Source organism: Leucopleurus acutus (assembly GCF_964270905.1).
Source record: "Leucopleurus acutus genome assembly, chromosome: 1".
Classification (NCBI taxonomy): domain Eukaryota; kingdom Metazoa; phylum Chordata; class Mammalia; order Artiodactyla; family Delphinidae; genus Leucopleurus; species Leucopleurus acutus.
This window is the reverse complement of record NC_139142.1, coordinates 33,920,809-33,948,006: the sequence shown is the minus strand read 5'-3', so window position 1 is coordinate 33,948,006 and position 27,198 is coordinate 33,920,809. Positions and strand designations below refer to the sequence as shown.

Sequence of the window (27,198 nt, the reverse complement as noted above, 5' to 3'; positions counted from 1 at the left end):
TTTTCCTTCCCCCACCCCCTGCCCAAGTACTGCTGTCCTCTAGTCTAGACACAGCTTGTAGACATTCAAAATGTAGATCTCCAAAGTGTGACCACTTCGGACTTCTCCCTTCCTGGTTTGGAAGAGACTGGGCATGCTGGCTCCTAGCTCAGGAGGCAGGTGGAAAGTTTTTCCAGAACTAACTGGATCTTTCCCCACAGCAAGTGCACGTCACTTATCCCTACTCTTCGGTGATGACCTTTGGTGGCTGCCGGGATGACTTCATGCTTGTGATTAGATCCACTTCAGACCAGAGCTCTGGAAAAGGCCACATTGAGAAGTTGATCTTCCGGATGGCTGCTCCCAAGGTGGGTCTGAAAGCTGCTGAAACATTTTACCCTGCTGTGGTCTGATGAGATGGGCTCGGAGCTTAGAAAGGAAACTGGGGTTATGACAGTACTCTAGAAAGGCCCTGCCCCAAATGAAACTTTTGGCCCTATCATCAGTACCCCAGAGGGTTCAGGTGGCGTCTCTACGGTCACTGCTGAGCTGGCAGGTGGGGGGGCTGGCGGGAGAGGGAACTCACTCTGGTCCAGCTACTCTGCACTCCTCACGTTACCTTCCTCTGTTCTGTCAGCCACAGCACTGGACAGGCTTGAATGGGGGCCCTCTTCTTGCTGTCGTCCTTGCAGCAGGCCCAAGTGTTCTCACCTTGCCTTGGGCTCTGCTGTCCCGGCACTAGTCACAAGTGGGACACTCTGAACATGCTCCCCCTTCCCTGGGGTCCTAGGAACTGTTCACTTTAAGGGCCTTGTTCCTACTCAGTACAGGAAATGTTGATGCAAAAAATAACAATTGCAGAGACTCTGAAACCAAAGTTCTGATTTATAGTTCCTGGCTCCCTTCTGAGCAACTGGAAACCCTGTTGTTTTAACCCTAAAGCTGGAGTTCGCCAAACCACCTCCTCCTTTCAATACTGTCCCTGCCAAAGGAGAGGATATACAGAGCCTTTCCTCCAGGGAGGCTGCCTTGCCTTGTCTTGGAGACAGCCAGGGCGGAATGTTGGTCCTCCTGTACTCAGGAGGTACTGGGCACCTCAGGACCTCCAGATGCCTATTTCACTAGGCCTCTGAGCCTCACAGGAACGACCCCCTTTGGACATTTCCTCCCAGGTGGGTATTTTAACTTAAGGGACAAACTGAAGCCCAGGAAGCTTATATAACCAGTGCAACAGCTAGTGAGTGAGAGAGCCAGGATTCACACCAAAGCCAGTGTTCAATTCCTTTGTTTCTCTTTCTCTCCTTAGATTGCAGAGGTGACCTTCATCATGGCCAGCTACATGAACCACTGCTCCACAACCGTGGACCCACCCCCCAACCCGCCTGCTGCCTGCCAGCCATGGGAACTGGATGGACGACAGCTCTTTGCTTCTGTTCCATGTGCTGCCAAGGGGCCAACGTTGCTGTGAATATTCCTCCTACCCCTTTCCCCAGCACCACCTGGTGCCTCTGGGATTGGAGAGATGTATCCTCGGGTGCGATACTACTGTGATGGGTCTAACAGCCCCCTGTAGCCTGCCCTAGTTGTTCTGTGAAATGTGTATTTCAGTGTCCATGAAGCCTTTACTCTCTAGGTGCCTTATAATGTTTCAGGGCCAACCTTTAAAGATCCAGACCCAGTATAAAAACCACTTTGTTTTCATAAGAATACTGAGCTCTGGATGCTGCCCAATTCTAGACACAGATAGGGATGGCCCACTGTTACTGGTTACTGAGGGCATCAGTGCTGTAAGTCCGAATTTCCTGCACTGCTACTCTCAGGGAGACTAATATGTTTATGTTGTGTATGGTCCTCATGCAGGGGTTTATACTTGAAGTTTTCCCGACATCCCTGAACAGGGAAGGACTAGAATTTCCAATTCACCTGAACTCCAACAAAAGCTTAGAACTCACTAAGACTGGACTTCCTTTCCCATATGGGAAAGGTGTTGGCAGGGCTGGAGAAAAAGGAGGAGACTCACCTTTCCCCTTCCCCTGGTGCAAACGAGGAGGCATTGGCGGTGCCCTTCTGGGGCAGCGGCACCTGTCTCTGCAGGACAAGGCGCTATTCGCCTGAGACTGAAGCTGTTCTCCCTCACACTGGACCGTCAGCCCAACTGGGTACAGGCAAGGGCAGGGGCTAGGTCCAACCTGACCTCTCCCTGTCTCATTTTAACAACTGGACAGGGCTCAGTGAAGGCTGTGCTTACTACTGTAGGAGAAGGTGGTCGTCGCTTGTCCCCCTGCTCTTTGAAAAACCAAGCAAATGCATTCTGCGTTCTGCTGCTCTGTGAGGCCACCAAAGATGAGTCAGAAACAGAAGACACCCCTGCAGGCCCATGGGCCTGGATTTGCTCCTTAAGACTTCTGGCGAACTTGCGCTGGGAATGTTTGAGGGCAGACGCACATATGCGTTATCTGTCCTAGCCTGAGAGCATCAGTTGAAAGTATCTTTCACCTTTTGTCTTCCTGACGATGCCAATATGCCCCCATCCCCGAGTGAGACCTTCTGTTGGATGCAGAGATGATCTTGTCTCCGCCCTCCCTTAACAGGAAAAAAAAAAAAAAAAAAAGACGAAAGAGTTCATTTATACTCTGATTTTCCAACATTGAGGAAACTGAGTTTTATTTCATAGCTCTAAGGCAGTCTTATCATTTTTCGATAAAGTGCCAAACAAACTATATGGGTTTAGCAATAGCATCCAAGAACCAAGCCTTTAACCCCAGCAAAGTGTGTGTGTGTTGCACACTGTGAAAACTGCAAGGCTGGAACTAGTTTATCTGAACACCTCAGCTGCTGTAAGCTTCCCCTCTCTCACCCATTAAACTGACAAGCATGATGAAAAAAGCAGCACATCAGAGTGTCTACCTTTTTTAAACGAACTTGACTTTGCCAGGCTGGCAATTTCATAGCTGCCTCCCATTTCTGTTCCTGCCTTTCCCCCAGCATTTGCGATTTAGCTGAGACATTTCTACCTCGACCAAGTCACATGTCACATGTCACATGTCCCACAGGCTCCTGAATAACCCCTCCAGGGCTGGTATAAAAGGCAGAAGTTACAGCTCTGGTTTTGTAATATCTTGAGTGTGTCTAAGGCAAATAAGGAATTATCATCTGGCCAGGAGTTCAAAAAAAAAAAAAATCCCAAAGAAAAAGTAAGCAAGAATGGAGCTGTGTTCATATTGAATTTGGGGGTCAAGCTATTTCCCCCGCCCTGTCTTCTTCCCAACCCTTCAGGAATCCTCCCTTAGTTTATTAATTTTATATAGAAGAAACTGCCTTATAAACAAAGGCTTCTACAGTATGTATGTTTATCCTTCTTTAACATGTCTGGAAACCAAAGTCAAATTTCTGTCTGGCCTTTTATCTCACCCCTCTTGGCAAAAGAAGTTTTTGAAACCATAGACAATGCTGAGTAACAAGAGAATTAATCTGCTAGACACCCGTGACTGAAATGCCATGATCGTGTTTGTCAATAAAAAGCAGCTGTCTGAACCAAGCAATTGTGTCTGTTTTGGAAGGAGATCTGTTTATTAAGAGAATCATCATAAATTAACCCTGTACAGAACACAGGAGCTAGGTGGACAGAGACTAGTCTTTTGTAGGACATTTCTTCCTACTGACCAGCCCCTGAAGGGCTTGCTTTTTCTCTTAGCTTTTATACAGGGGTACTGTGCAGTTGAAAATTATCTTTCTCAAGAGATCTGATGTCAGTTTCCCATTGTCTTGCTCTACAAATTTCAACAAAAAGTAAACTTGAACGTGCTTAGGAATATCACAAAGTGCTCTTCGTCAACATTACTCCTGACATACTGTTTCGAGGTCTCCCCTCAGGTGGTAAACAAAATCTTACAAGGGGAACACTAAAATACACGTAAGTACTTTGCTCAACATCACACAATAAGTTAGGCTTCCAGGCACCTGCTCTACGGCTCTGAGATCCACCGCATCCATACTGGTTCCTAGGACTGTGCCCACTTGATGGTTTAAAATACAGAAAATAAACCAGCCACTGTGGCTTAGGAGTCATCTCCTCTGGACAACAATACTGGCCTTCTAAACGCTGGGACTCACGGGCTCGTTGATGTGGCTTTCTGGTGTGCCAGGATGTCCTGGCAGCTTCTGTACACTTCAATCAAGCAGTCCAGCCGGGGCTTGGCACTCTGAATTCCAAAGGGGAGAAATGCAGAAATAAGATGAATGTAAAGTGCTTAGTGGTATTGTGTCCATGTGCAACCTCAATCTCTCACCCACGACCAGGGGGTCTATATGGTACAGGTGTGGGCTTCAGAGAGGCAGAAGTTCAGGCCTCACAGCATTTTCCTAGGAGGAATCCCTAACCAGGCCCACATCCCAGCCTGTGAACTGTGGAAGCAGGAGCTCGAAAGACAGTTTTTAATGTAAATTTCATGACCTCCACCTAAGACAAAGCAAGAAGAGTAACAAGGACAGACCCTCGTGGGAAGTATCACAAGCTGCAAAGCAGTTCCCAGAGACAGGAAGGGCAGTTTAATATGTAAATATTGAAAATTATTTTGTATAATGAAATATAATACAACCAAATGAAAAGAAAATCCACAGAATGGGAAAAATATATGGGGAAAGCATATTTCATAACAGTTTGCTACCCAAAATATATAAATTGTTACAATGCATAATCACTATCTAGTATCTACTTGACTAATAGAGGAGATGGATAGTTTAAAACAGAAAATACTGATAGATAGCACTTACAAGGAAATATGAAAAGTCTCTTTGTCATTTAAAGAGACACAAATTTAATAACTCTAAATTCCTTTCCCTACATACTAAACTAAAAAATAGCTAAACCCACTGTTAGCCAAGACTACAGGAAAACAAGTACAAATTCACAAAAGTATGGTAAAGTTGTCCAATCTCTGGAGCCAAATCTCAAACATGATTAAAATCTATGCAACTATTCATAAGCTTTAATAAAATAATTTTGAACTATAATGCAAAAGAATTTTAGCTTAGCTTCCTTAAATCCTTTGAAAAAGGAAGGGCAGTGAGGCAGAGTTAACTGCATACATAAATACTTTACATACCTATAAAATAATTGATTATAATCATGTTTGTATAAGTTTTGTGTTTTTTTAAAATTTTTTAACATCTTTATTGGAGTATAATTGCTGTACAATGGTGTGTTAGTTTCTGCTTTATAACAAAGTGAATCAGTTATACATGTACATATGTCCCCATATCTCTTCCCTCTTGCTTCTCCCTCCCTCCCACCCTCCCTATCCCACCCCTCTAGGTGGTCACAAAGCACCTAGCTGATCTCCCTGTGCCATGCGGCTGCTTCCCTCTAGCTCTCTATTTTACATTTGGTAGTGTATATATGTCCATGCCACTCTCTCACTTTGTCCCAGTTTACCCTTCCCCCTCCCCGTATCCTCAAGTCCATTCTCTAGTAGGTCTGCGTCTTTGTATAAGTGTTTTTTTGTAAGAAAAAACCAAAAAATAATCTGAACATGATTTCAAAAGCTAGTAAATGAGGTAGCTAAATAAACTGATATTTGACATGATATAATTATTTAAAATAATAAGTATAATGGCCTTTGTAAATGCATGAAAATATGTATATTAAAAAAGCAAGGGGGCTTCCCTGGTGGCGCAGTGGTTGAGAATCTGCCTGCCAATGCAAGGGACACGGGTTTGAGCCCTGGCCCGGGAAGATCCCACATGCCGCGGAGCAACTAAGCCCGTGTGCCACAGCTACTGAGCCTGAGCTCTAGAGCCTGCAAGCCACAACTACTGAGCCCACGTGCCACAACTACTGAAGCCTGCACGCCTAGAGCCCGTGCTCTGCAACAAGAGAAGCCACGACAATGAGAAGCCCACGCACCGCAATGAAGAGTAGCCCCCGCTCACCGCAACTAGAGAAAGCCCGCGCACAGCAACAAAGACCCAACTCAGCCATAAATAAATAAATAGATAAATAAATGTATATATATAAAAAAACAAGACACAAAATAGTGTATAAAAGTCCGTATAGATCAATAACATCTATGTAAAATCGCATATTGGCAGACTGACGGAGTCAAAGCAGATGAATGATGACCTACAGGCAGAAGTTGCTATATATATGTTTTTATCTCTAAAATTTGTATAAATTCATAATATTTCTGAAAGCCTTATTTGCCTCAGAAAGGAATTTCTGAAATAACTAAAATCCTAATTCTCAGTAAAAATACCCCTCAGGTATCCTCAAATACTCTTGACAACAGAAGTTCACATTCCTACTGAACATAAGAAGCCGTGGATATGCAGACAGGAGGAGAAAGGTAGAGGATTTCTTTGCAGAAGAAACAAGTATTCTATGCTCACCTGGAAGAGAGGTACTACTTGGGATATCCCATGTGGTTCCACTGGATCCTTCAATAAAATGCAGAGGTAGTAAATCACCTTCTGCTGTAAGAAAATAAACCAAATAGCAGAGATCTAAGTAAAATTCAGTTTTCTTTCTCAAGGGAAGGCTTAAAACTTTTTCATACACTTGAAAAAGAATGCATTTGAAGTGAGGGAGAAGTATATTCTCATTCTTTAGATTAAAAAAGACAAAACAACAAGCAGAGATGACTTTGAAGCAGGGCTAGAAAATAAAGATGAAATGCTGACTCCCTATCCATAAAAACCTATAGTATCTCTTTAAAAATAAAGGACATATGTTTTCAATACAAGTTTCACTTTTATGGCTTAAGGACATGTCAGCCAAAAAGAAAACACTACAGGTACTGGAACAGAGAGCCCTCAAGTTTAATTCTGTGACATCAGTTACTTTACGCATTAAGACTCAGTTTAGATCCAGGCATACCCCATGGGCTGCCTCATCCAGAGAGGCCTGTAATGACTTAAATACTTACCATGTAAATAGCCTCATTAATGACAACATCGTTCACCTGGCCCATCTCAATGAAGGTGGTGCTTTCTTTGCCTGAGGCATAAGATGAGGTCATCTGGATGCCAAGGGAATCAATGATTAACAGAGTCTCCTGATCAATCTTCACAAAATGGAGGTAACCAAGCAGGCCTAAGAGAGTGATGAAGATGGCAGCAGAGAGGATCATGCTGTTCTGAAGAGAGCCAGACACAGGCGGTAAGGTTACCAAGTGGTCCTCCACATATAGCTCTGCTATTTAATACGTCAACTCTAGGCAATGTGGAAAAAAGCCTTTGTTCTGTTGTGAGGTGAACAGATGGGAAGAACATGCACGGAGGAAGAGGAAACTACTTTTACTTGGGCTCTGTAATGCTACGAAAGCATATGATAAAATACATCCAGACAACAAATGGATAGGTCTCGGGAGGCGAACCTCCATCAGCAAAATACCCATCACACCGCTTTCAGAGATTTTTCTTCCAAAATTGCAACTTAAGGACTCAGATCTTTTCTTCTCATGCTCCATCAGTAAGATATGTAGGAAAATCGCAGACTGGAGAGTAATAAAATGCTTAGCACAGTGTAGCAGATAATACTCAACAGCCGCTCCTCCTTTCTAATAGAAGTTGGAGGGAATCATGATTGGTTCCCACTCCTGCCAATGATTGGTTCAGAAATGGACCTATGACACAACTCTAGCCAATGAGATGTGAGGGGAAGTCGGCTGGAGGGGTTTCTGGAAAACTAAGTCCATCTCAAAAAAGAGATCTAAGGAAGAGAAGGCCCCTTCATCCTGAGGTTTTGATACCTGAAAACCAACTACGTGGCCTCTGCCAAACCATGTGGAAAGCTAGGCTGAGGACAGGTAGAGTACATCAAGGGCGGAAGAGCAGCAAGATGAAAAAAGTAAGATCAACAGAGCCTCTTAAGCCCTCTAGAGCCCTCCTTCGTCCTGACTTCTTGTTTTGTTAAATAATAAAGATCTTACTATTTAGGGTTCTTTTAGTTGTTTTGGGTTGTGACTGACTAATGTGTTAAGGCTGACTGACTAGATGAAATGACTGATGTGTTAAGGGCCCCCAAAATGGTATTTACTTCTTTGATTCTACGACACATCTACAACCTTCTAACATTTCTGAAGTTGAAGTGTGTTTTTCTATCAAGGTATGTTGCTTTCATGTGGCACTGTTTTCCCTTTTTTTTCCAAAAAGCTATTTAGAAGGATGACACAGGAAAAAAATCATCGATGATCTAGAATCAAGAGACTAATTTACGACTGTCATTCCTTGAGCATAGGAAGTGTTTTATTAATTTTTGTTACTGACAAGATACCCTCTTTGACCTAACTCTAGTCAAGCTCTTCTAAGTGCTGGACCTTGGTGTCCATTCTTGTTGGGCCTGCATTGTCCAACAAGTTGTAGCAAGAATCTTGCTGAGTTTAAAGAAGACCCTCACCCTTGGTATCTAATCACCGTGGCCTGCCTTCAGCCAGAATCCTGTCAAATCAATTTACCCAGAATCCCCCTTTACCCCTGATGTTTCTTTTTAGTAATTTTCCATCCACTGACCCCTGACCCTGCTCCTTAGCTATACATTTCCACTGGTCCCTGCTATATTTAGAATTGAGCCCAATTCAATACTTAAGTCTCTTTTCTCCCATTGCAATAGTTTATGAATAAAATCTGTGTTTACTGCTTTAACTATTGATCAGCTCTGGTTTTCCTTGAAGGTACCTTTCGACTTCTTTCTACATAACACATAGTTAACTGTTAGATCAGGAGTCTGAAAACTATTTGGGCCTGTGATATGTGTTTGTCTGGTCCACCTTAAGCTAAGAATGTTTTTTACATTTTTTAAAGGGTTGATAAAAAGAAAGAGAGAAAAAGAAACAGAAGAATCTGAGACAGAGACCTGAAAGCCTAAAATATTTACTATTCGACCTTTTAAAAAGAAGTTTGCTGACCTCTGTGCTAGGAAATTATTTGTTGATTAACAAATGAAGGATGGAGAAATCTATGTGCTGGGTCTCTGATGACCCAGAAATATCTACTTTGAGCTAATTAAATGTCTAGTATCTAGTACAGTGTCTTGTACATAGTGTGAACTGAATAAGCATTATGGAAGAATAGAGAGATAAAATTCAGTTCTGGCCCTTACAGATTTATTAGAGGCAAGATTAACATATATAAAATCCTTTTGGAGAATACTATGATTCTGACTAGAAGTGACTAAGACAGGATTAAAAGGGAGAGAGAGAAAGCCAGAAAGAGAGACATTAAAGCACACAGGAATATCCTATGAAGACTTCCAAGGAAGCAGGATTTAACTGGTGCAAAGGAGGTGGTGGTTACTGACAAATATACTTAGCTGAGAAAAGGAAGGGGGAAGGACATTCCAGGTTGGAATAAGTCAGGTAAAAACCTAGAATTCTAATAGAACTGTGAATTCAAAAACTGGGAGGAAAGAAGGGATGAAGAACAGTATATACTTAGGGGATTTGATCCATATCAGCTTTTCTATAAAGTAATCCCTGCCCAAAACTTCATTACCCCTGCATTTTTTATACTTCATTTTTCTTTCTGAAATTCTATCTGACAGTTCAATATTCGTTTTGGGTTGAAGTTTAGCCACATGTTTTAATGAATTCCTTCATCAGATTTCTTCTCATCCTAGCTGAGATTCAGTAATTAGTAGTTTTGAATAGGAGGAAAAATAAGAAATTTTGGTACACAGAGCCCTTAAGAAGTGTTGCAGTGGAGTTTAAAGGAAGATAAGGTTACGGAGCCCTGGACATTTGTTGAGGGTAAGTGGGATATACCAGGATGAGAGGTGAGTACAAAAGGGAGCTGGCGTAAACACAAACTTCTATTTAAAAATTTTGCCTAAGCAAGCCCCCTGCAATGAGAAGACATCATGGTATAGTGGGAAAAAAATGGTTTCAGAGTCAGACAGCCCTGGGTTTGAAGCCCCCGTACGCCATTTACTAGCTTTATCACTTCGGATAAGTTATTACTCTTTCTAAGTCTTGGTTTTCTTCTAAGGTTGAGATGAGGCATTCAGTAAAGCAGTTGGCACTCAGTGGGCATTTAATAAATACCTGTTCCCTCCTCCTCACATGACTACCTGACCAGAGCTCAGGCTAGTATTGATACTCAACTATTTTATATATGAAATCTTTCTGGGGGGAGGAGGAAGGACTGTCTTGGCAACTTAACCATTTTGATTGACTTATGAACAAACTTTTAGATACAATTTGGTACAAATTAGGGCATATATTTTGCATATATCTATACTACTAAATTACCATGCTCTGAAATATGCTCTGATGGCAAAAAAAAAGCAAATGGATGCAGTATCGAAAACAATACCCAAATTATAGAAATAAATAGCCTTGCTGTATTTCAGCTCTGGTCAGACCACTCCTGAAATAATATAGTCCACACAGGACACTAAATATGAAACTAAATTCATCCTGAAAAGGGCAATTAGGATGATTCCTTTTATTTTAGGGCTGTCACAATGCTACTACATGTGACCCTCACAATGCTGTGAAGTTGGTGTGGCAGATATTAATTCCATTTTAGAGATGTGAAAACTGAGGCTCAGAAAATAGGAATGAGTCTGGAAATTGAGCACAGAAACCACTCCTCTCCGTAATTTCACAATTCTTTAGAAAATACTTGAAGTTGGGGAAGGGATTTGGGGGGGGGGGGTTAGATTGCCTTGAAAAAGAGAGATTAGGAAGAACTATCAAACAATTAACTTGCACACAATTCTTGTGATTTACGGAGGCAAAGACAGTTTCTAGAAGACTGTAAAAGGTATTGTTAGCAGTGATTCCTCTGAGGGGTGAAAGTTATGGATGAGGACCTTGGAACTGAATTACTATGAGCATGTACTACGGAGAGTACATGGAAGTTAAAGTTTTAGGCTGTCCTGCAAGGACTAGATGTATGCTGGGTGGAACCACGGAGCAGAGCAGCGACCCAGGACGGGGATAAAGTACAGGAGCACAAACTTCACTAAACGTAAGGAAGAGAGCTGTCCAGCAGCGGAACGGCGTCCCCAGAACCAGCGAGTTTCCGCCCTCCAGGCCCCACGATCGCAGGAGGGTCCGGCGAGAGGTCTGGGCTCGACCCTAAGGCCCCAATGACCCTTCCAAACCCGACACCCCGACTCAGATCGCGGGAAGAGGCCGGCAGGCCTTACCTCGCAGAGTGTGAAGAGTCCGTAGGCCGCTAGCCACACGCTGCAGGTGACAGCGGTGAGCGAACGCAGGGTGATCCGAGGGCAGCTGAGGCAGAACTCCAGGCAGGAAGGGGAGTAGAAGCGGCGCTGCAGGGCCAGGCGGCCGCCACAAATATCTGAGAAGCTCTGCTCGTCCTCCATGGCCGGCTCGCCCACACCAGGCCGGGCCGCGCCGCTCTAGCGCGCCCTCCAGCGTCCTCTCGCTGGCTCTGGACTCACTTCCCCGCATCGGCGTTGGCCACGCCCCGCCCCAGGCTGCGCGCAGCCGCAGTTTCGCGCCGACAGCCCCCAAGGCTCTCTGGGTTTTCCACGCCCGGACCTCCAGAGATTTGTGGGGGGCCAACGTCTGAGCGGACAGATTAAAACCGCTATTAACGTGCTTTCGCTCTACAAACTGAGTTTGATTTCCAAGCCAGAGTACGCCCCAAGGAGGCAGTCCGCAGGTATTCGTTCATTTCACTCATTCATTCATTCATTCTTTGATTCCCGTGTCAGCTAGTTTTAAGTGCAGGGGCTGCTTGGGGACTTTCAATGGGCAAGTAAGGAAAGTCTCTGGGGAAAGACATCAGAGCCCCAAGGATAAGGAGCCAAGACTGGTCTCGGGATGCTCTGGAGGAGGAAATTGCCGGGAAGGAGGACCAGGAAAGACAAAGCCCCCGAGGCTGGAACAAGTTTGGCTTATTGGAGGAATCAAAAGGTCAGAGAGGCCGACGCATGGGGAATGCAGTTGGAAGTTGGGGAGGTAGGTAGGGGCCAGATCCAGGAGGGTCTTGTAGGGCCCGTAGGGAGTTTGGATTTCACTGTCTAGTTTTCTCTCCCAGACCACTGTGCAGAGCATTGAGAAGGCAGACAAGTCCTGGCTGGGAGGGTTAGCAAGAGGGGAAGATGCAGAAGGTATGGATGGATAATAAAATTACTAAACTCATGACTACTAGTGACCTGTGGGTTCCCCTTTTTCTTTTTACTTGGGATGTGGCCCAAGAGTGCCTGTGTGGCCCGTTAAAAGAGTTATGGTGCTTCAGCCCTGAGGCAGCATCGTGTATTAAAGAATTTGTGTATAAAGATAAATGGCATAAAGGCCTCACCAACTTTGTGTTCCGATGAAAGTCAGGTTCAGCTTCTCCATCTTCATCCAGGATTTTGTTTTCCTTTTTTTACTTTTCCTAAAGGATTTTCTTCAAGCATTGTTTTGTTTTTCCAATTTTATTTTTATACCCTGAATCTTACCAAGCAATACACCCCTTTTTGTTTTTGTAAATATCATGCAAAAGTGATGTTTGCTTATTCTGGAAAATTTGAAAAATACAGAAAAGAAGAAAATTTTTAAACCATCTGTATTTCCACTACTCCGAGATAAACAGGATTGATGTTTTGGGGAAACCACCAGGCCTGGAGTTCTTAACTTGCACTTCACAGATAAAATCAGAGTTTCATCTTTAGTTTCATTAACTTATAATTGAAATTTAACATTTCTTTTGATTATGAATTAGGCAACAAACCAGTTAGTATTAGCAATACTTGTGATTTTTGTCACCGATAGAAACCATAGATATCTTTATCTTACAATAATTATCTCAAAATGTCATTTCCACTCATCACTACTTCAAAATTGCAGTAATTATTCGACCAACTACTAGATCTTCTAATTTAATGTGTCAATAGAGACACCTATTACCGTAAGACATTTTTTAAATATTTTGATAACAGTATTTTAATTCAGTTGGTTTTCTTTGAAATCCTATGTATTTTATTCATTTAAAAACATTATTGTGATAAGGGGTCCATTAGGTTTACCAGACTTACAGAGGATCTGTGGCACCAAAAAAAGTTAAGAACCTGTGCAGGCTCAGAAGTTTCACAACTCTAGAGTCATAGAAAGAAAAAAAGACACCTAAATATATTTAAAGTACTTAATTTTTTGATATTAAATTATTATATTAAATACCACATTCTAGGGATAGATAGTGTGGTAATATAATTCTGGAGTCTTTATAATCACTTTGTTCTGTCAGATCACAGTGTCATGGTAACTCGAGTACGCAGTTTGGCATCCCAGTAGAAATTGAAATCTATGTATTTGCTATTTACTTAGATGCCGCCTGGGATATGAAGCAACAAGTTCTCATGCCCATGACCCTGTAAACACAGCAAAGAATGATTCTTTCATCTCTCAATGCTGGACTTCAGAGTGTTCACAAGCCTCAAAAATTCGGTGGAATATAACAGCAAGGAAGGGCAGGCTGATGAAAAGAACTTAGACTTAGCAATTGGCAAGGTTCTCCGAGGAGGTTTAATATCTTTTTGCAGGGTCATTAAAGGAGTCTCACAGCTAATTCCCTCATGAATTCAGTTGTGGAGAAGCAGAGAAAGGAAGCATGAGAAACATGTACTCTGTATTTGTCAAGGCAGGCTAACTGCTACTAAAAGAATGTCAGTGGCATAACACAATAAATGTTTGTTTATTGTCTGTCTACAGTTCCACTTAGGTGCTTGTGGTCAGACGACCCATCATTTCTGCCAAGTTGTGATTCAGAGACCCAGGCTCCTTCCATTTAGTGGCTTCACAATCCCCTGGGGCCTCCTCAGGGTCCCCTCCATTGGATCCTCTACATCTGGCTAACAGATGAGGGGCAAGCATGGAGGATCATGCATGGGAGGGTTTTAAGGCCAAGTCTTCAACCCGCATTCCATTGGCCAGAACTCATAAACATGGCTGTACCTAACTTCAAAGGACGCCAGGAAACATGGTCTATCAGTATGCCCAGTGGGGAAAGAAAAATGATTGGTGAACAACTGGGCATACACTTTCCAAAGAGTGGTGACTACAGAACTAGGAAATATATTTGAATGCATTGAGCATTGTGGTGGCAGTATACAGGATTAATCTGACCTACTTTTGATAAAATGGGTACTTATTTCAACTGCTGAAGTTTTTCTTGGAAGCTGAGTGTCTATGAATAGTAAGAAAAAAAATCTAGCCAAAGAATTCAGTTAACTTTTTATTTTTATGGCCCGTGCTGGATTCTTAAAACCCTCCTATAGAGCTTTCTTTTAGTACTTACACTTACAGATTGAGTAGTTTTTCTAAAAATACTCTTATACTGTAGTTTTTATTCCATTTACTTTTTTTATGATATAGCATTACTGATTATTGCTACTGTGTTAACTGAGAGTAGGTCTTCTTTAGGACCACTTACTTGTAAAAGTAAAGGCCCATCTAAGTGAAAAGAAATTCCAAATAAATAGCCTTTTAAAAAGATAAATATTGCCAATTATACTTCAGTTTTTAAAAAGCCAACAAAAAGAACTAAAAAGCTTGTTGCAAGTTTGTAAAACTGATCAAGAAATAATTTACTTTGCATAAAAAAGGTAAATATTACACATTTCATCTTGGTTAGAGTTCCATTTTGGCTTATCTATGTAGTGTGGATATACCTCTTTATGTAGCTTTTTTAGTGGTGGCGCTAGCTATTACATTATATATATGAAACTGTTTTTAAAAAAACTCAGTCTTCTCCTGTGTTTCTCCTTTATTCTCACCCTGCTACCACACTTATAACACGTCTGACACCAAATGTTGGCGGGAGCTGGGGGGTGGTGCGGGTCACACACCAAGGACAATTATTCTCTGTGACACCAGCTTGGTATCCTACAATTTAACTCAATTCTGACACGGTCTACCTGGAGACAGTGTCAGATCCCACAAGTTAAAGGCTCAGTTCCATGAGACTGCTCCCCTCTTGGCTACAAGTCAGAGGTTCCCATGACCTTCTCTCCCTTGGATTCAATTATTTGCTAGAACAGCTCACAAAACTCAGGGAAACACGTTTACCAGTTTATTATCTAATAAAGGATATGATAAATGATACAGATGAATAGCCAGATGAAGAGATATAGAGGGCAAGGTCTGGGAGGGTCCTGAGTGCAGGAGTTTCTGTCCCCATAGAGTAGGCATGCATCAACCTCCCGATATGTGGAGGATTCACCAATCTGGACACTCTCCAAACCCCGTACTTTTGGAATTTTTATAGAGGCTTCATCATGTAGGCATGATCAATCATTATGTCCATTTCCAGCCAGTCTTCCCTCTCTGGAGAATGGGATGGGGGGATAGGAGGTGAAAATCCCAAGCTTCTAATCATGTCTTGGTCTTTCTGGTGATCAGCTGCCATCCAGGATCCCACCAAGAGTCACCTCATTAGAACAGAAGACACTGCTGTCAACCAGGAAATCCCAAAGTGTTTAGGAACTTTGTGTCAGGAGCCAAGTCAAAGACCAAATATTAGAACAAAAGATGCTCTTCGTGCTCTTATCACTTAGGAAATTACAAGGATTTTAGGAGCTCTGTGCCAGGAACCAGGGGCAGAGACCAATATATAAATATATATATATATATTTTTTTTCTATTACCTCACAACCACTATCACAGTCTACTGATATCAACATTTTACCAGTTCAAGTGAAGTGTAGAAAGCATTCCTCCCTCTACTCTTCCATATTTATAATTGTCTTAATATTTCCTCTACATTCATTGAGACCCACATCAGACAGTAGCATAATTTTCACTTCAACCATCTTAGAAAACTTAAGAGGAGAAAGAAAGTCTATGTGTTTACTCATATTTTTGCTCTTTCCATTGTTCTTCCTTCTTGATGTTCTAAGATTCCTTCTTTCAGCATTTTCTTTTTGCTCAGAGAACTTCCTTTACCCATTCTCTTAAGGTAGGTCAGCTGGTGACAGATTCTTTTAGTTTTCCTTCATCTGAAAATTTCTTGATTTCCTCTTCATTCCTGGAGAATGTTTTCACTGGATATACAATTCTGGGTTGACAGTTTTCTTTCAGCACTTGGAAAATTGTGCCACTTCCTTCCAGCCTCCATGGTTTCTGATGGGAAATCTCTGTCACGTGAGTTATTTTTCCCCTTTAAGTAAGGTATTGTTTCTCCACCACTGCTTTCAAGATTTTTTGTCTTTAGTTTTCAGAAATTTGACTATGATATATCTTGGCACGAATTTCTTTGGGTTAATCGTATTTTGCGTTTACTCACCTTCTTGCATATGTAAGTTTATGTCTTGCCAAATTTGGGAAACTTTCAGCCATTATTTCTTCACCTTTTTTTTTTTTTTTTCCAGCCTCACCTTCTTTCTCCTCTCTTTCTGATCAAATGAAACGATTATTAGATTTTTTTGTTATAGTCCCAAGGTCCCTAAAGCTCTGTTCATTTTTTTTTCCAGTCTGTTTTCTCTCTGTTGGTCATATTGAGTGACTGCTATCTTCAAGTTCACTGATTCTTTCCTGTGTCCTTCCATTTTGTTGTTGAGTCCATACATTGAGTTTTTAATTTTAGTTATTATATTTTTCAGTTCTAAAATTTCCATGTGGTGATTTTTGATATCTTCTATTCTTTACTGAGACCCAATTTTTTCAACTGTTTTAAATGTGTTTGTAATTGCTTGTTGAAGCATTTTTATTATGGCTACTTAAAATCCTGGTCAGATAATTCTAACAACTATGTCATCTTGGTATTGGCATCTGTTGATTGTCTATTGTCTTTCAAGTGGAGATTTTTCTGATGAATGACTTTAGCTAGAAACCTGAGCACTTTTAATATTATGAGATTTTGTATCTTATTTAAATCTTCTGTTATAGCAGGTCTCCACTTGAGATGGGCTGGGATCTGGGACCTGGGACCCTTTACTGGAGTGCTTGAACCTGGACAAATGTCCCCTCAAGCAACAGAATACAAAGCAACTATAAGGGACTAAAAATAACTGCATGCATGGGCAGTTGGGGCAATTATGAACAATAAGATACAGAAAAAACTCAAACAAACTGCCACTTCTAAGGTTTCAGGAGCAAAAGCTGGGTACTCTTTATGATCCCTTCACACAGCACCACCAAGAGTGTGGGCAGACCACCTAATCTTCACCTCCTGCCCAACCCACGTATGTGCCCATTCTTACCCCTTTTAAGGACCCAAGCAGCTCCTCTTGTGGAGCGAGCATGGGCACCTGACTCTTGTTTTCACTCCCTCCTGCTGCAGCATGAGCCCCAATAAAGCCTTGCCTGGAATTCTTGTCTGGTCTCTTCTCAATATCTATTGATTAAAGAGTCCAGCGGCCCAGGTTGCTAACACACTGCTGCTGCTCCAGCAGAGGTAGAAGGGCACCACCACATCACTAGGTAGGGGCAGCGTCCAGGTTCCCCACTTGGCCTCCATTGACACCTGGTGGGGAGGCGTTCCTTGTAACTTCTGGGTGGCTGTGGAAGTCCAGGCTTCCCACACGTTCTCCACTGACACCACAGGGTGGCACTAGCGGAAGCTATTACCACTCAGCCTTCTCTGATGTCGCCCCAGCAGCAGGGTGGGGCTCCTCTTTACAGCCTAGCGAAGGTGAAAGTCTAGATTACCCCCCTCGGCCTTTGTGGCAGGGATGATGATGGGGCTGCAGTTTTTTCTGTAGTGTTGCGCTGGAGTAAAGTAGTTATTGTCTAAAAGTTTTCTGTGTTGCTAGGCTGCTCTTTATTTTGTCTTTTGGCTAAAGAGAACAGGTTTCTGTAGCGCATTTCTTCAATTCCCTACAGAGGTTTCTGTAGGCCATCTTCTCCAGCATGCAGTCTGGGACATACGAGGGAAAAAGAAAACCCAGGGAACTCACCACTGTGTCCTTCTAGGGTCCCTAGTCAGCCTCCTTCTCTCCATCTTTCAGAGTCTTCTTTTGTTTGTTTCATATAAAATGTCCAAGGATTTTAGTTGTTCTTTTTTTTTTTTTTTTTTTTTTGCGGTACGCGAGCCTCTCACTGTTGTGGCCTCTCCCGTTGCGGAGCACAGGCTCCGGACGCGCAGGCTCAGCGGCCATGGCTCACGGGCCCAGCCGCTCCGCGGCATGTAGGATCTTCCCGGACCGGGGCACGAACCCGTGTCCCCTGCATCGGCAGGTGGACTCTCAACCACTGCGCCACCAAGTAAGCCCTTTAGCTGTTCTTAATGGGAAGGATAGGGAAAGGTATGTCTGCCTTGTGGACAAAGAATGTCACTTGCCATTTCAGTAAACAAAGGATGTTGAGGCCATCAAGACATCAGTCACTGGGCTTCCCTGGTGGCGCAGTGGTTAAGAATCCATCTGCCAATGCAGGGGACACAGGTTTGAGCCCTGGTCCGGGAAGATCCCACATGCCATGGAGCAACTAAGCCCGTGAGTCACAACTACTGAGCCTGCATGCCACAACTACTGAAGCCCTCGTGCCTAGAGCCCGTGCTCTGCAACAAGATAAGCCACCGCAATGAGAAGCCTACGCACCACAACGAAGAGTAGCCCCTGCTCACCACAACTAGAGGAAGCCCACGCACAGCAACGAAGTCTTAATGCAGCCAAAAATAAATAAATTAAGTAAATTAATTTTTTAAGAAAAGACATCAGTCACTGCAGCTATGCCCCTAGTGGTGCACAGAGGGGAACTCAGGATGGAGGAAAAACTAGGGTACTGGCCCTAGGTAGTTAAGGTGCATATCAAAGGAATAATTTCATTAAGCCCAGACTCTTGCATCTTCCCATACTTAGAAAAGTGCTAAATTCATTAACTTGAGATGCCTGGTTTTTCCTTAATTAGCAGTAATCTTTTTGTGTTCTGACTACTTGGGTTTTTTTGTTTTTGTTTGTTTGTTGCAAAAACTCCTATATATCCTGGCTCCTCCCTTACCTCTTTGGAGCAGTCCCTCAGAGCTTCTGAGAGGCTGTCTCCCAGGCTGAAGTCTTTAGTAAGCCAGCAAATAAAACATAATTCTCAACTTTTGGGTTGTGCATTTTTTTTCAGTAGACAACCCTATCTTTCAGAAGCAGAGTTTTCTTTATCTGTCTATATAAAACAATTTTTTATTGAGGGGTTATCATCCATGCAGTAAAATATAGTCTATGCCTTACTTTTTCATATTCTTAAATGGTGTCTTTTGATGAACAGAGGTTTTAATTGTAATGAAGTCTAAGTTAGCAATATTTTCCTTTATGGTTAGTGCTGTTGTATGTTTTGTTTAAGAAACTTTGCCTGCCTCAAGTTCATGAAAATATTTGATTCCTTTTTTTTTCTAGAAGCTTTATTGTTTTACCTTTCATATTTATGCCTATGATCCATTTTTAATACTTTGTTTAATATGAGATAAGGGTCAAGGCTCTTTTTTTTTCCCTTACAACATTTGTCTAAAAGAACATCTTTTCTCCATTGATGGCAGTGGTGCCTTTATTGTAAACTAGGTGACGACCTCTGCAGCGGTCTGTTTCCAGACTCTGTTATGTTCTGTTGCTCTCTTTTGTCTTTCCTTGTGCCAACATCAACCTGTCTTTATAGTAGGTTTTGATTTCTCATAGTGTTAAGTCTTCCAGCTTTGATATTTTACTTCAAGACTGTGTTGGCTGTTCTAGGTTCTTTGTATTTTCACCAGAAATCCTGCTTGGGTTGCATTGAGTCTGTCAATCAATTTAGGGAGAATTGACTTTTTTTTTTTAAACTGAGGTATAGTTGATTTACAATTTGTAAGTTTCAGGTGTACAACTTAGTGATTCATGGTATTTCAAGATTATACTCCATTATAGTTATTATAAAGTATTGCCTATATTCCCTGTGCTGTACAACATATCCTTGTAGCTTATTTATTTTTAACATCTTATTTATGTTGTCTTCTAGCCCATGACCTGGTATGTGTCTCCATTTATTTAGGTCTTCTCTAGTTTCTCTCAGCAATCTCCTTGTGCATCTTTCATTACACTTATTTCTAGGTATTTGGTGTTTTTTTAATACTCTTATAAATAATATATATTTTAAAAATTTTATTACTTGTCCATTTTTAATAAGGTATGTTTATTATTTTCCCAACAACATCAAACTGAAATTTTATGAAAGAAAATACACCCATAATCGTGTCACCTAAACAAATCTTCATTTCCCAAGCATTTAAGTCCTTTTGTTTTAATGTTTTTAACTGTTGAGAAGATGATGCAATACAGAAAATTTGTGGGGACTTCCCTGGTGGTCCAGTGGTTAAGAATCTTCCTTCCAATGCAGGGGACACAGGTTCGATCCCTTGTTGGGGAACTAAGATCCCACATGCAGTGGGGCAACCAAGCCCGTGTGCCACAACTACTGAGCCTGTACGCTCTGGAGCCCACGCACCACAACTAGAGAGCCTGTGCACTGCAACTACTGAGCCTGCGTGCTCTGGAGCCCATACGTCAAAACTAGAGAAGCCTGCGTGCCACAACGAAGAGCCCACGTGCTGCAACTAAGACCCAAGGCAGCCAAATAAATAAATAAATATTTTTTAAAAAAAGAAAAGAAAATGTGAATGAGAGAAAAAAATTACACAAGTCCTAAAGACCGTTCAGTTTTACATATTACTTTTCCATCATTTTCTTAGTTTCTGCACTTTTAAAAATTATTGTAGTGATAGTATATAAACCATTTTGTAATGTTAAAATATAAACTGAGGCATTTAAAAAATGTTAAGAGTTTATTTGAGAAAAAAATCAATTCAAATTGGGCAGCACCAAACCAGAAGCGGGTAAGAACTCTCATTCCACTGACAGGAGCTAGGGGAAAGACTTTTATAGAGAAAAGGTAGAAGCAAAGCAAGGCAATCATCTGAATAGCTTTAGCATAAGGTTGTAGTATTTGGAATGCCTGATTGGCCATTTGTGATTGGTTGCCCTTAAGTTTAGATTTCTTAACTTTGAGGCATTTATAGGTTTTGGTTTGCTTATGTAGGCAGCAAAGGTATTAGGATCACCTCAGTGTAATTAATTTAACAAAAATTAATGTTTTGGCAGACATTTTCCATATTTCTATAGATTTTATAAATACATTTGAAATAGCTACATAGTGTATATTTATAGCTGATTCACTTTGTTATAGAGCAGAAACTAACACACCATTGTAAAGCAATTATACTCCAATAAAGATGTTAAAAAGAGAAAGAAAAATAAAATAAAATAGCTACATAGTGTTCCAGCCTGTTAATCTACCATAATTTACTTCATATCACCCTCTTGTTTTCCCACCCAGTGAAAATGGCTAGTAACTATTTCATATAAGGAAGAATGACAGTGGAAAAAATAAACAACTAGAGAAGAAAGGAAAAATAGACATGTAGAAATAGAAGGAAACCTACAGAAACAGATACAGCACAGAACGCAGAGGGTTTTTTTCTTGGAGTCATATCCCCATCTTGTGCCATTTTAGGATAGTAAAGCTTAATGTTTTCAATTTAAATCAACGAACCACCTGGCTTTTTTGTGGGAGGTTTCTCTGCCCTTGAAATATCAAGAGACTTTATATCCTTGTACACTAAAGTTTTTCTTAATGGAATAAACCAAACGTGGGAAAGTTTAGTTAAAATGATGGATCTAGTTTGACGACATAGGCTTGAGAAACAGGTTCAGTTAGATCATTATATTCTCAGCTCAGTTTCAAGTGATGGGTAGCAACGACTTCTTTAAGTGATTTTGATGAAGCCACAACTGTGTAGCCTAGGAAGTAAGTTACCTTCATGTGAATATGATTCTGAAGATTTAAAATGAAAAGTGAAAGAAGGCTGGTTAAAGACTTACCATTCAAAGTGTGGTAGGTAGACCAGCAGCATGGGCATCACCTAGGAGCTTGTGAGAAATGCAGATTCTTGGGTCTCACAGCAGACCTACTGAGCTTAACAAGAGTCTCAGGTGATTTGCTTGCACATTAAAGTCTGAGAAGCTCTGAAAGATCTAACTCTTCATACTGCATTCTCTACCCTGACTGCATATTAGAGCCACCTGGGGAGGTTTTAAAACTCTTGCCTGGGTCCATCCCTGATAAATAATGGGTGGTAGGGGAGGGAGGATATGGACTTGAGTGTTTCTTAGAAAGGTCCGTAGGTTCTTTTTAACAGCTGCCAGGGTTGAAAACTGTTGGAAGGAAACCTTTTCCTCTGTCATTTTAGGTTCAAGTGAGTGGGGGCTTGCGAATTAACTGACAATAGATTAACAGGAGAAAAGAAAGTTGCTCAGTGATGAGTAACTCGCTGAATAGCCAAAGTAAAGCTATATACACCAGCTTAACAAAAGGAGAGGGGGTTAGGGCTTCATACTTCAAAGTATGGAAAGTTCTGTTGGGCTTTTTGACGCTAATAGGCAGCTGGTTCCCTTTTTGGTGTTAAAAGTCAGTCATTTCCCAATCAGGAAAATCCCTCAGTGGGGTGGGCTGGTGGGAGTCAATGGCAGCTGTATCTTCAGGAGGCTCTGATTAAGTTTCTTTTTTTTTTAGTGTTCTTTTTATGGCTGATAATCAGATATTATTAGTTTAAAGTAATTTTCATACTACCTTGGTGGGCTATTCATCTTTTCAGAACTATTACTCTAGTACCACCATTCTATTACTCTATATTATATGTATCAATATTACTCTAGTACCACCATGTTCCTCCTCGCCCAGGCTTAAAATTTCTCCTGTTTCCCTCCCTAATCTGTAGCTAAGTACCATCTATTCCAGTTGAGCAGTACTTTTAACATCTGTCCCTCATCTCCCTGACTGCACTAGTTAAACAAAGTTCTCCCCCATACATACTCTCTACCACATTACCTTATTTTTCACACGTATTTCATTTATCATGCATATCAGTACCTACAATTCTCTGTCTCAAGGAGAGCTTGGATTCTAACACTGTACCCCCAGATCCTAAAACACTGTCTGACAAATAGTGGGCGCCCAAATATTTATTGACTCTCTCCCTCCACTTCCATCACTCAAGTTCATGCCTCTTAGCTGAAATCACTATTCTCACCATTCCCCAGACACCCTACAGATTCCTCCTGGAAAATCCTTAAGGCTCGGCTTGAACGCCAATTGCATGAAATCTTCCCTGTCCCATATAAGAGTGGTAATTCCATCCTCAGAACTTTCAGAGCATAAAGAGACATGACTTCTTTTCAAAGACAGTTAAGATAAACAAGGTCCTCCTGGATAGCATAGGGAACTGTATTCAATATCTTGTAATAACCTATAATGGAAAAGAATACATATATATAACTGAATCACTTTGCTGTACACCAGAAACTAACACAATATTGTAAATTAATTATACTTCAATTTTAAAAGACACATGTCATTTAATATCTATTTATTCAATACAAATTTATTGAACACCCTTCATGTAGCACTGTGTTAAATGATAGTAAGACACCATTCAGGCTCTCAAACAAGCTGCTCTCCAGGAGAAAGAAATAATCCTCTAAATAGGCAATTGTAAATCAGAGGATTAAGTGAACCATGGGAGGGGTAATTAATACCCTTGATCTGACTTGGTTTTGGATTCTGCTTTTGACTCCTTACTCTGTGACCTTGAGCAAATGACTTAGCCTTACCAGGTCTTGGTTACCATATCGTAAATGGAGATAATACCAGTGCCTACCTCACTGCCTTGCGATGAGAATTTAATTAACACTTGCAAAGTGTTGAGCAGGTATCTAGTATATAGTAATCATTCAGTAATGTTAGCAAGTACTATTATGACTAACTCAGCTTTGGAAGGTCTGGAGAGGCTTCTCTGAAGAAGTGGCTTCAAAATGAAAACCTGAAGAATGAGAAGAAATTAAGGAAGGGGAGGGAGGGAGGGAGAAGACGTAAGGTTCCCAATAGAAAGAACAGTAAAGTGCAAAGGGCTCGAAGCTCGTTTTCAGTTTGGAACCTGAACAAAGGACAAAGTGTTCTGTGTCTTCGGCAGCCCCAGCCTCTGCTGGCACTAAAAGAGATTTCACACCTAAATTTCATTTGGCCCTTGATGGCAGCCATTGGTCTGCTTTCACTCCTCCATCACTGATCAGGGCCCCAGATAAAAACCCCTCTGTGTTGTGGTGGTGGTGGTGGTAGGGGGAGGAGGAGGGGGAGGGGGAGTGATGAGTATGTGAGGGGCTCAGGCACCTGCCTCCACACAGGGCTGCTGGTTGGGCAGGCAATGAAACCAGTCACTTACTCTTATGCCCCCTCCTCTAGTCCCTTCACTCCCGCCTCTCTACTGAACCCAGGAATCTCCATTGCATGGTAAACAGACTCCTAAGTTTTACCCTCCATAGAACTCATCCTTTGCTTCCTTACTTTAACCGTATTCTAGGGTTGTTATGTTAATTCTCTCAGCTCCAGGATGGAAACGTGAGAAAGAAGGAACCACATTTTCCCAACTCCCTAATGCAGACTCAGGACCATTAACCCTTTGTGTAAAAAAGTCTTCTGAAGTTTATGCTCTTCAACGCTACCCCTGAGACCTGACCCCCCACCTACCAGTCTGACCCAAGTCACCGTGCTTCCTCTGCTCTGCACGTTTGGGCTATACGGGCATTCTTGTTCTTTCTCTGACCCACAAGCAGGTTTCAACTTCGGGGTTTTTGATCTTGCTGTTCCCGTAAGCCTGGAAGGCTCTTTCCCTAGAACTTGTTATGGCAGCTCCTTCTCGTCATTCAGGTCTTTGGCTCAAATGTCAGTTTGGAGAGGCCTTTCTCGACACCCCTCTCTAAAACGTCATGTCCTGTCCCATTACCCTGCATAATTTTCTCCATAGAATTTGCTGCCATCTGAAATTATGTATCTACTTGACTGTTTTCCCCACTAGGAGGTAAGTACTGGGAGTGATGAGATATTATCTGTCTTCATCTTTATCAGCAGCACATAGAACAATGTTTTGCATGTTAAATATTGACAATAAATGAATGAATGAATATCTTAAATTAAGAGGCTCTAAATTTTAGTCAAAAGGTGTGGTCAATGAGCTCAGCCCTTTAGTATGTAAAAGCAGAAGTCCCAAAAGAAATCTTTGGGAATTTCCACTTACCATATCAGAGCCATAGACCAAGGACCATGAGTAAGGGTTTCATAAGAATCTGGAAGGTTTGTTTATTATTTACCAAGCTCCTGCTATGTGCCAAGCGCTGTACTCAGGAAAGGACCAAACGATGAACCGAAAAAGTCATGGTTCCTGCCTTTGAGAATTTGCAATTTAGTCCTTTCTGAGTTCCCTTGGATTTGCAGTGAACAGTGTTGTGCTGGAACCTGCTTTTAGCCACCTGCAAAACCCTACTGTTAAATTTTCAGGAATTTTGCAAGCCAGTTGTTAAACACTGCCATCATTAAAAGTCAAATTATATAAACTTACAAGTAAATTATGTTAAAAACAAAGATAATATACACTCAAAACTTTATGCCTAATTATTTTACTGTGTCTTACTATTTTTTATGCTCTTGAGGTTATTTATGTTGATTGTATATGTATGGTGGAAACATTATATAGTGAGCACCGTTTCCCAGCTCCATGTTCAGTGACATCACTATGGTAGCTTGAAATGGTAGCTGTGGGGGAGTATTTACCCCAGGGAACTCGCCCAACACCATAATCAGGTCTTATCTACTCACCACCCTCACCCCCAACACACACTCCCAGCAACCTATCAAGGGATAGAGTATGTGTTGGCAGCCACTGAATTAAAGAGGCAGAATCTCTAGGTCGTCCTATAAAGGAAGAAGAAAAACAGAATCAGCTGGTTTGGACCTGAGGAAGGGTCCTAGAACTATGCTATAATAAGAGTACTACAAGTTTTAAAGTAAATTTCTAAAACTTAATTCATTCTTTTATGTAATTTCAGAATATTATCTTTAATAACTTAAGAAAATAAATTTATTTATTTTAGTTTTGACTGCGTTGGGTCTTCGTTGCTGCGGGCGGGCTTTCTCTAGTTGTGGTGAGCGGGAGCTATTCTTAGCAGTGCGCGGGCTTCTCATTGCGGTGGCTTCTCTTGTTGCGGAGCACGGGCTTCAGTAGTTGCGGCACGCGGACTCAGTAGCTGTGGCTCACGGGTTCTAGAGCACAGGCTCAGTAGTTGTGGCGCACGGTCTTAGCTACTCTGCGACACGTGGGATCTTCCCGGACCAGGGCTCGAACCCGTGTCTCCTGCATTGGCAGGCAGATTCTTAACCGCTGTGCCACCAGGGAAGCACCTAAAAATTTATTTTTGGTAGGACTAACGTCCAGATTCCTGCAAGCCATTCCTGCAAGACACTAGTCATGGATAAGAACTTGGAATCTAGAGCCACATAGCTCTACCAACTTACAAGCTACCTGACTTTGGAAAAGTAAATTATCTTCTCTGATCCTGTAATCTCGTCTTTAAAATAGTCCCTACTTTATGGAATTGTTCGAGGGCTAAAAGTTCTTAGAACTTTAGCTGGTTATTGTTATTAAAATATTATTATTATTAAAACTTTAAGCAGTTACTTTCAGCTCTTTAGCCTCGCTGAAATTTAGAAGTAGTCCAGATATGTTGCTATGTTTGGTTATTAATAACCAGTGGTCCAGTTATTCAGGTAAAGAATTTAAAACTCCTGGAAGGTACTTTGTAAATCCTAACCTTCCCATCTAAAATAGGTGGGTTACTATTAACACGCCCGGCCGGGAGAGCTCTAATCTAAGTTTGATCTCCTAGCCTTCGACGCCCAAAGGTGGGATAAGTACGTTTCCTGGACCTTGAGCTCTGATACGAAACGGAGCCAAGGGGCGCCAGCTTGGTCTCCGCAAGGCACTCACGTGGAGTTGGGCCAAGCCCAGCCCAGCCAACCGTTCCGTAAAATAGGCATCTGCCCGGCGTGCCTCTGTGTGAAGACAGCCACCATCCGCGAGCCTACGTGTGCGTTCGCTTGTTCCGCTGAGTTCGCGAATTTTGCAGGAGCCGACCGCTTCCCGCCCAGGGACACACCTGTCCGTGACCGCACTCTTATTGGCCGGGCCCCGATCTTGGCCCTGTGGCGTCAGCGGCAGGGGCTTGTCCTTGGCCGGAGAGCCTGGGCCAGAGCCGAGTGACATCAGCGAGGGCGTTCGGGGCACTGAGCAGCAGTGGGCGGGGCTTGCTGGAAGGTGTGCCGGGGGCTGGTTGGGGGCGAGGCGGCGGGGCCTGGGCGGGGCGAGGCGGCGGTGACGTCATGGGGCGGCGCGGCGGGGCGCGGCTCGCGCGCCGGTAGGTAACCA

The 27,198-nt window shown here is 42.2% G+C and overlaps 2 protein-coding genes across 2 annotated transcripts in view; one reads left to right on the top strand and one right to left on the bottom strand.

Annotated features, from left to right (window-relative positions):
• PLEKHH1 (pleckstrin homology, MyTH4 and FERM domain containing H1) overlaps positions 1 to 1,447 on the top strand; it is a gene marked incomplete at both ends in the record, with an annotated part of 41,401 nt that extends 39,954 nt beyond the window's left edge. The window contains 2 exons of the mRNA XM_082840421.1: positions 201 to 347; positions 1,286 to 1,447. Coding sequence (XP_082696547.1) covers positions 201 to 347; positions 1,286 to 1,447 — 309 coding nt within the window. The remainder of the gene's footprint in view (positions 1 to 200; positions 348 to 1,285) is intronic.
• Positions 1,448 to 3,859: 2,412 nt separating this feature from the next.
• On the bottom strand, positions 3,860 to 11,330 carry PIGH (phosphatidylinositol glycan anchor biosynthesis class H). Its single transcript, XM_082855284.1, has 4 exons — positions 11,129 to 11,330; positions 6,903 to 7,112; positions 6,367 to 6,450; positions 3,860 to 4,181 (listed from the first exon to the last, which is right to left on the bottom strand). The coding sequence occupies exons 1-4, from the start codon at positions 11,306 to 11,308 to the stop codon at positions 4,089 to 4,091; spliced, it is 567 nt and encodes a 188-aa protein (XP_082711410.1). The 5' UTR covers positions 11,309 to 11,330; the 3' UTR covers positions 3,860 to 4,088.
• Between the last annotated feature and the right edge of the window lie 15,868 nt (positions 11,331 to 27,198).